The sequence below is a fragment of the Crassostrea angulata genome, chromosome 8 (genome assembly GCF_025612915.1).
Source record: "Crassostrea angulata isolate pt1a10 chromosome 8, ASM2561291v2, whole genome shotgun sequence".
Taxonomy (NCBI): Eukaryota; Metazoa; Mollusca; class Bivalvia; order Ostreida; family Ostreidae; genus Magallana; species Magallana angulata.
Genome location: NC_069118.1, coordinates 30,524,786 through 30,532,430, shown reverse-complemented (window position 1 = coordinate 30,532,430; position 7,645 = coordinate 30,524,786). Strand labels below are relative to the sequence as shown.

At 33.6% G+C, this 7,645-nt stretch overlaps 1 protein-coding gene across 1 annotated transcript; it reads left to right on the top strand.

Moving 5' to 3' along the window:
- Window positions 1-2,396: 2,396 nt before the first annotated feature.
- Window positions 2,397-7,015, top strand: LOC128159352 (N-acyl-phosphatidylethanolamine-hydrolyzing phospholipase D-like). The gene is made up of 6 exons (XM_052822411.1): window positions 2,397-2,626; window positions 3,220-3,371; window positions 3,912-4,400; window positions 4,610-4,758; window positions 5,196-5,310; window positions 5,397-7,015. The coding sequence occupies exons 2-6, from the start codon at window positions 3,222-3,224 to the stop codon at window positions 5,517-5,519; spliced, it is 1,026 nt and encodes a 341-aa protein (XP_052678371.1). The 5' UTR covers window positions 2,397-2,626; window positions 3,220-3,221; the 3' UTR covers window positions 5,520-7,015.
- Window positions 7,016-7,645: the final 630 nt, after the last annotated feature.

Below are 7,645 nucleotides of genomic sequence, written 5' to 3'. Positions count from 1 at the left end.
TATATTTTAACAGTTTAGATTTTTCTTTTATTTATTCATTAAAAATGACGTGGTTGCAGGAAGATCTAATATTATTTAGACTATTCTTTTTAAATGATTTTTTGTCGCCTATCTAACGTATGCATTGATTGGATCAATATGACAGTAAATTAAGCATTGAACTTGCATGTGTATTTACTGAGCAAAAAAAATATCAAATAAAAAACTAATCAGCCGAAGAGTCACCGTAAACACTGACACTGAATACTTCCTACAAATTACATCCAGTACACATGCCTGATACACCTCTATACGCTGGAAATTTATAGCCCGAGATCGATGTGACGTCATACTTAACTTTTTTATGCGCTCGACAGTTTCCGTAAATTGTCTGACAAATTCGGGGAAGGAAATGACGTCATATGTCAGCAAAAGTTCAGATAGGTACAGCGTTTTTGGGAGTTGATGTTAATCAACTCTCCTATGCAGTTACTCAGGCAAACCGAAAGTGAAACAGTGTTGGACCTAAGCACAAATCAACAACGCTGACAACATCTATTCTAATCAATAAACTCGATGTAATGAGTTCTTAAGCATTGTTCTTCAAGGAAACTCATTTATAGATACCTTGTAAATAGTCAGATTTTAAATGGTACGAACAATTTAGATATTTTTTGAAATCGTACATTTTATGTATTCCTACGCCAGAGTTCAATATAGTCTCGTTCAACCAGACGCTCGGCTGCCTCCGTAAATCTCCGACAAGCATAGAGTCTCTCTTGCTTGTCGGAGATTAACGGATACAGCTGAGAGTCTGGTTGAACGAGAGTAGAGTTCAATTTTGCTTGCATCCATACAACCTTTCATAACTATTTCGATTACTAATACGTAGTTTGATGGAATAATTATTTGAATATTAAACAACATGATTGATATTGGATTTTCACGAAATCCCTGTAGAATTTATGTTATAAAAATGTGCGTAATTTAAATACTTATAGGAATTTACTTGCCAGGCAAAATAAAATATCGTTGATTTTAAAATAACAATCGATAAAATCAACTCCCGTCAATACTTCAGTACTTTGATTTTTTACTAAGCATATGTGTAGTTCACTAAAACTTTTTCACGCGGGTCCACACAATTTTCTTTGAACAATGTGCATATTTCAATTCGAATTTCTTCCGTTCGCACACATTATCTATGGAGCTCGCTACGCGAGCGGCGCTTCGTGCTGCCTCGCTGCGCTCGCTATTACAAATTATTTTAAAAAGACAACACTTTAATTTAACTTTTCTTTTAAGAAAACAAAGAGTCATACATCACAATAAAAAGGGCAGAAATCGAATTTTAACTCACCTAACTCTTCTTCATAGGAAACTGACAACCTTGATTCTGCTACGAGAGAGAGAGAGAGAGAGAGAGAGAGAGAGAGAGAGAGAGAGAGAGAGAGAGAGAGAGAGAGAGAGATAGGTAGATAGATAGAGAAAAAGATTGAGAGAGAGAGAGAGTTAGTTAGTTAGTTAGTTAGTTAGTTAGTTACATGTAATTAGTTTAAAACTCGGAAGGGAGGAGAGGAAGATCAGATTTGTAGTAAATGTACGTTTAACTCCAAGATAACACAGTACGAGAAGAGAATTATTTTGTGTATACACTTCTTAAAAGTCATTGAACGTAATAATTTTACTGTACTGTGAGGAATGAAGTTTTCATTAAGTAGCAATAAAATGTCCATTGTTTATTATAAATCAATTATGACCTCATATAGATCATTTATGTAAAAACTTCGTTTACAATTGAACAGTGTCCTGCAAGTCTTCTTAATCATAAACACCATAAACTTTATTTTCAAAAATATTTAAGGGTATGTTCAATAAAGATATCATATCTCCAGAAAAAGATTTTTACATTATATACTAATACCCTTGAAATAAATCATAGAAAACTAATTCACATGGAATAGACCCCCCCCCCCCCCCCCCCGATAAATCGCGCTCGATACACATGCGTCAGTTATTTAACATCTTTATCGAGATTTGGTCCAGCTACATTGTAACAATATCAAAAATAATTAAATTTAACAACACTTACTCGGCTGATTAAAAAAAACAACCTCATAAAGCGTTCTAAAATACACATGTTTATACATTATTCATATCATAAAAATATTACGCAAACCTTGCCACTTTTTAATCCACGTTTGAACATTATATTAAAAGTATTTTTTTTTTGGTCAAAATACTACAAGGAAACAACATTTTGGTAAATGGAGATTGGCATTTGTTTGAATAAATTTTAGCATACGAAAAAATAGTTACAAAGCATCTACGAGCTATGAAAACCAACATCTGGATAAATTGAAATTAGTTTTGTTAAATTATAATCCTCCTGTGCTTCCGTACAGGTTGACCTGTACGTTTACATACACCCGAGTTGTTCTAGATAATGGCACCCGGTATGAAAAATCCATGAAAACTGTCGTTAGATATCGCAGATCATCGCATGATGTATGATATTGCGTAATTATCCTGGATTTCCAAACTAACTTTGAGGGTCGCTAATTAGAACGCGGATCGCTCGAAAAAATAGATTTATCATCTTCTGAGGTCTCTAATTATTAGCCTAAAAGCCTGTCAAAATCCTGAGGTAAGTTGATTTTTTGATTATACCATTTGTATGTCTTTCAATAGAACAGGGCAAAACCACAATGATTAGTTTTAATATCGCTTAAATCAACAAATTTTTACCTGTTTACATAACAACTGAAATTTAAGTGAATTATAAGCTACCAGCTGTATTAGCTAATGAAATCAAATATTAAATAACAAATACATTGTTCTATTTCTTTTACAATGTTTATTCACAGAGAGTATTTATCTGTCACATCCGTGTTTTGTGTACAATAAATAGATGTACATTACACGTTTAGCTTGTAATCTGTCAATATAAGGAAGGACATTATGGTGGGCTAGAACACCAATAAATACATTGATTACAACTTCAGCAAAATCAAACCTTCTAAGTCAATATATATATATATATATATATATATATATATATATATATATATATATATATATATATATATATATATATATATCAACCCCAGTCAATATTTGTATAATATTAACTTAGAAGGTTTGATACTGAATTCGACAGTGTGCTATTGTTTATACGAGTATATAAGTGTATGAAAAACAAAACAAAAACAATGCATTAAAATGATGTTATGAATTAAGAAATGGACAGTACAGAGGAGGACTTGATCCGCCCCATATTTAAGAACGGCAGGTACCAGAACCCCTTTGACACCTGGGAAGACACCCCAGGGATGGGAACATTTCTGAAACTCATGAGAAGTGAAGATCACAGCAACATTCCGAGTCAAAGGGTACGTTCAATTAAAGAAGCAAATCATGATTCCAAATCTATAGTCTACAAGAACAGAACACTGAATTTAGTACTGACATCTTACATAAGATAAGGAATCATTCTTTGAGTATTATGAGGTGATAATTTCGGTCGGGGCGTGATCAAATCCAGTAAAGCCCGAAGGGCTTTATGATAGATTTGATCACGCCCCGACCGAAATTATCACCTCATAATATTCAAAGAATGATTCCTTATTACTTATATTTATATAACTTTAAGCCATCGTGCGATTAAATATTAAAATTTAAATAAGCAAACCCCGCTGGCGCCTCCATTTGGCGTCATTTGTATTATGGGTTATATAGTACAAAATCGATTTGTAGTGTTATCACAGGCAAAGACACTGGAAAATGTAAATATAAGAATGTCACTTTTAAACATTTTGAATTTTATTAATGTTTTTTGTGTCGAAAATTATCATATGAAGTATGCAACAAATTAAAGTGTTCAATTTTATTTTATTTAAAAAACCTGTTCTTCTTTATTTGTTTCATCACAGGAATTGGACAAGACTCTCCCCGTAGAGACCCCTGATTTCCAGAAACTGAAAAACCCACCAGAATCGGACATTCAGATCATGTGGATAGGCCACGCCAGCGTTCTAGTACAGATGGATGGACTCACAATTCTCGCAGACCCAATATTTAGTGACAGGTGTTCCCCCGTGCAGTTTCTGGGACCCAAACGATATCGACCCCCACCCTGCAAAGTTAAAGACTTGCCCCACATAGACGCAATCATCATTAGCCACAATCACTACGATCACCTAGATCATGGAAGCGTTAAGAGCCTCAATTCCAAATATGACAACACGATCACGTGGTTCGTTGCCTCGGGAACGAAGGAGTGGATGATCAACGCAGGTTGTAAAAATGTGGTGGAGCTGTCGTGGTGGGAGGAGGCAGAATTCCCAGGGAGACCCGATTTTAAATTCGCTAGTGTACCATGCCAACATCGTTGTGAACGAACCTTGTGGGATTCAATGAAGGTACGTTATTTCATGTGGCAAGATATATAGAAAGTATACAATGATGTACGTTGCATTACGGATTTGCCAGATTATGTAAAATGAAAGTTTATAGTTCAACGAATGTATTCAAGTAAAGCATTTACATTATTTATTATGCCTATTACACATGTACCCAATACACGTGTTTCATGACACGTCATATGATTGTGTTGGTTACATATGCCCAGGCGCTCTGGTGTAGTTGGATTGTAAAAGGACCTCGACACAGCTTCTACTTTGCTGGAGACACTGGTTACTGCAGTGGGTTCAAACAGATTGGCAGAAAATATGGTCCTATCGACTTTGCAGCAATTCCCATTGGCGCATATTATCCAAGGTTAAAATTCTTAATAAATAATCATTAATACTCCCTTTTTTTTAAATAAAAAAAGAGGTTTGGATGGCAGTGACCATTTATATACTGAAATGAGTCAAAGAGTTCTTTATAAAGATATAGAAATATTTAAGATCTAGGTATTTTTCTTCACTAAACAATTATAGTTTATTGAAAGAAATATGAAACTGAAATTTAAAAGTCAGATCTGATGGATGATTTGTTCCCCATCAGCCCCCTAAATGAAATCTTTTTAAAACCAATTCGGAATAAAAATGTTAATTATTCCTCTTAATTATACATGTATATATGTAGTGCAATCAACAATGACATTTAAGTGCGTGTTGTTTGTTGTGTTGAAATTTAGCTTTTGTCTCACTTTATCACATACCTCACAATGAATAATTATATTAAAGGTAGTTCTTAACACTTTGATTCAGATGGTTTATGAGGCCTATGCACGTTGACCCGGAAGAAGCAGTGAAGGTATACGAGGATGTCAAAGCGAGACACGCCCTGGGAATCCACTGGGGAACCTTCAAAATGACACGGGAGGTCAGTTTATCTTCATTACAAATAATTCATATTCCCATTGAAAAGGGAGTTGTTTGTAATTTTTATCTGATTTTCTTATTGGTCAGTTTTACCTGGAGCCCCCAGTCAAGCTTGGAGAAGAGTTGGATAAAAAGAAAATCGACAGAGAGAAATTTTTCACACTTCGTCACGGTCAAGTGCACACGATCGGACAACCAATCCCGTCTTGACAACGGTGACGTCACGCTACTGACGTAAACATAGTATTTATAGGTGATAGAGCACTACCTCTTAGGATATTAACAATATTAAGTTTGTTTAAACACATATATTAGGCTACATGAAAACCATTTTCAAATCTGTATAACCAGATTCATTTAAGAAATCTTAGGAAAATTATTAATGCATTGTGCAGTCAAAGAAACTTCAAAATGCATATAAAATTGTTTTTGTTAATATTTACCATTTTCTTTTTCTCGATAATTTTGTAACTGGGTATTTTTGTATAAAATCATTAGTAATCAAAGTCATAGAGTCAATCGGTGTAAGCATTCCTTGATGCACTGTGTTTTTACTCTGCATGCTTGCGTGTGGTAAACCATGTTTGACCGTCGCCTCTCGGGGAAAAATTATTTAACAAACGAGGGAAAGGGGGGGGGGGTTGTTACTATTTAATAATGTAAAACATCCAAATATTTATTGGACACAACTAACTTACTGTGATATATTTGTGTATAGATATTTTGTAGATTTCCTGACTGATTGATTGATCGATATATCGATGTATCAATTGTTTCAGTCGATTATATAGTTGGATTGTTGATTGATCTTTTTATTGGATGGTACATGTCATTGGTGGTGCGCTAATGCAATTTGGAAAAATTCTGTCAATTTCAATATATGATTCCATACTTATAACTGTATACAGGGAAATTTTCGCCCCCGTTTTATTTTCGCCCTTATCGCCCTCGTTGTCTGGGGATGAATTTAAGACTGGGCGCATGCCAAGGTCGTAAATTATCTCTTTAAACAAACCTATGTCTTGGCGAATATCAAGACAGGGCGAAATCGTTCGCAAGTAAAGAAAGGCAAAAATTACACGGGGCGAAAATAACCTTGTATACAGTAATAAAAACAGAGCAATGTAAATTGAAGATGTAACATATTTTAAATACTAGTGTTTTAGACGTTCATCATGCATGTAATGTGTCTTTGTTAATGAGCACTGTCCGTTTTTCGTATTGAAGCAAGTATTTGACATATTTTACATACTATTTATTTTCTATATTTTTATGTTGCTACATTTTTTTAAAATTTATTTATTTTTTATCATCACCATGACTTACTTGTACATATTTGTGAACTTAAATTTTTAAAGATTCATTTGTTTATACGATGTCATCTTTGTGATCAATTTCCTAGTCACCAGAGGGGGAAGTGAGAGGGTAGCAGAGAGGGTGAAAGATTCATGAAGTAATGATAAAAAAAACTTAATTTTTTTTCACGATTTCATGTATATGTGATTTGTTTTAACGAATACGTGATGATTGAATGGAATAAATTAATTTTTGATCAGATTAAAAACATGACTGAAAATATAACGAAACTTTGTTTTAATTGTTTTTGTTTGCTGATTGTAATTGTGCAGCATTGTCAAATGTTACTTTTAAAATTATGAATTATCACAAATTGTCTTGTAAGCCAGATCGATAAACGAAAATTCTCATCTCGCCTTGGTTTGGTCATTTTTAAAAAAAAAAATACTACAATCTGGATCGTGATTTAAAATGGCCATAGAAAACACTAAAGAATTAAGAATTAAAAAGTTTTATTTTAAAGGACGAAATAATTCATATTTAATGGCAACAAACATCTTAGAAATGAGTACATATGGTAAATATACTTTCATCCGTTGTCCTTAATTCATATGAGTACCATGCAAACTATACATTCAATTTGTGAATCTATTTTAAAGCAAACCAGAGCACAGAATTTTAAATCTTAGTCCTGTATGTCAGATAAAGGGCGGGGGTTGGTGTGCCCAAAGAATGAAATGATGGAGAGAGGCGATAAATTCTTTAACTTTAAAAATCAATAGAAAAATTAACAAAATTGACAAAAAAAAAAACAATTTGTAAAACATTAACCCATTAAGTATAGAATATAATTATGCAATAGTTGAAGAATAAATGAGATTATTATACTTTCATGTTGAATACTAAAATCTGATTGGTTTAGACGCAGTTGATAATCCGTTCTATTACCCTCAGCCTAATTAGTAACACACTTGGCAACGGGTAACACAACGAATTGTTACATGCGCGTAAATTATGCGCATACGGTTGCAGTAAAATTT

Excerpts from the sequence above, each read along its gene's own strand:
- LOC128159352 (XM_052822411.1), top strand. The coding sequence starts at position 3,222 with ATGGACAGTACAGAGGAGGACTTGATCCGCCCCATATTTAAGAACGGC. Across the intron at positions 4,401-4,609 it reads CCTTGTGGGATTCAATGAAG|GCGCTCTGGTGTAGTTGGAT; the intron begins GTACGTTATTTC and ends ACATATGCCCAG. Across the intron at positions 4,759-5,195 it reads ATTGGCGCATATTATCCAAG|ATGGTTTATGAGGCCTATGC; the intron begins GTTAAAATTCTT and ends ACTTTGATTCAG.